This window comes from Eimeria tenella, genomic scaffold, assembly GCF_000499545.2.
Source record: "Eimeria tenella Houghton genomic scaffold, Eth_scaff2823, whole genome shotgun sequence".
In the NCBI taxonomy this organism is placed as follows: domain Eukaryota; phylum Apicomplexa; class Conoidasida; order Eucoccidiorida; family Eimeriidae; genus Eimeria; species Eimeria tenella.
The window spans coordinates 1-1,653 of NW_013542702.1; the positions used below are offsets into that span (position 1 = coordinate 1).

The 1,653-nt window shown below is 61.3% G+C and overlaps 1 protein-coding gene across 1 annotated transcript; it reads left to right on the forward strand.

The window, feature by feature from the left end:
- Positions 1-279: 279 nt before the first annotated feature.
- On the forward strand, positions 280-573 carry ETH_00040075 (uncharacterized protein; the record flags this gene model as incomplete). The annotated part of the gene is made up of 1 exon (XM_013375511.1): positions 280-573. The coding sequence occupies one exon, from the start codon at positions 280-282 to the stop codon at positions 571-573; it is 294 nt and encodes a 97-aa protein (XP_013230965.1).
- Positions 574-1,653: the final 1,080 nt, after the last annotated feature.

Sequence of the window (1,653 nt, forward strand, 5' to 3'; positions counted from 1 at the left end):
CTGCAGCTGCTGCTGCAGCTGCTGCTGCAGCTGCTGCTGCAGGTGCTGCTGCAGGTGCTGCTGCCTGAGCGCATGTCGCGTCTGCCGATTCCAACGCCTTAAATCCCAAACCTAAACCCTAAACCCTAATTTGGCGTTTTGCTGTGCAGCGAGAGTGTGCCGCCTACGAAGCCCTGGTGCGGTCTGGACGGATTCCAGGAGTCGTGGGGAGGGTTTCCGTTGCTGCTGCTGCTGCGGCTGCAGCAGCAGCAGCAGCAGCAAAGCCACAGCAAAACAGCGATGCGCCCAGCAGCTTCCAGCTCTTCGGAGGCACCGGGAATAGCCTGGAGTAGAGCAGCAGCAGCAGCAGCAGCAGCAGTGGCTTCTTCTGCTACGACAGCAGCAGCTGCAGCAGCAGTAACAGCTGCAGCAGTAGCAGCAGCTGCTGCAGTATTCAGTGCACTAGCAGCTGTAGCTGCTGTGGCTGCAGCAGGAAGAGCAGCAGCTGCAGCGTCTATACCTGCAGCAGTTAACCTGCAGCAGGAACAGCAGCAGCACCTGCAGCAGCAGCACCTGCAGCAGCAGCACCTGTAGCAGCAGCAACTGCAGCAGGTGCAGCAGCAGCAGCAGCTTGTGCAACAGCACAACAGCAGACGGCGAGAGGCTGCTGCGTTTATTTCTGCTGCTGCAAAACCTAGACCCTGCGTGTATTAGTTTTAGGGTTTAGGGTTTAGGCTGGGACCTAGGGTTTAGGGTTTAGGGTTTACTTTGCGCTTACGGGTAGGGTTTAGGGTTTAGGGTTTAGGGTTTCGCGTAAATGGGGAGGCCCCACCCAAGCGCTCACGTTATCTTTTATGCGGCTCGTGGTTCGTAGGGTTTAGGGTTTAGGGTTTAGGGTTTAGGGTTTCTAGTGCTGAGCCTTTGGACTCCCCTTATCCCTTTCCTTCAAACCCTAGCCCAAAACCCTAAACCCTAAAGTCGAGGGCCTCCACTCCTTCGCAGGGGCCCCCCAAGTATGAATGTGCACAGGGGGCCCCCAGGGGCCCCCGTGCTGTTCTTTGTGCCCTTAGGGGCACCACAGGGGTCCCTTCGGGGGCCCCCTGGGGGCCCCCATGGGGCCCCCAGGGAACCTCCAGGAAGTGCCCCTTTAGAGGCCCCTTGGGGCCCCCTAGGGGCCCCAAGGGGCCCCTCAACTGACCCTATTGCGGCCTATCAGGGGCCCCCCAGGCGGCCCTCGGCGGGCCCTTGGGGGGCCCCTATGGGGCCCCAGGGGGCCCCCTGGGGGCCCCCTGGGGGCCCCCTAGGGGCCCCCTGGGGGCCCCTAGGGAAGCGTCTGCTGCCCTTTGTACCCTCTGTGTGGGGCCTCCAGGGGGCCCCCTTGAGGGCCCACAAAGCTACGCTGCAGGGCCTCCAGGGGGCCCCCAGGAAGGCCCTGTGGGGCCACCAGGAGGCCCCTAGAGGCCCCCTAGGAGCCCCCTGGGGGCCCCCATGGGGGCCCCCCTGTGGGGCCCCACAGGGGGCCCCCCTGTGGGGCCCCTGTGGGGCCCCTGGGGGCCCTCAATGGATGTGGGAAAGAATGCAGCAGCAGAAATAAAGTTTTTGGATTTGTTTTATTTTTAAATTGAATTTGATTTATTAAATTGATTTAATTTGCGAAAAGTACTGGCGGTGGGG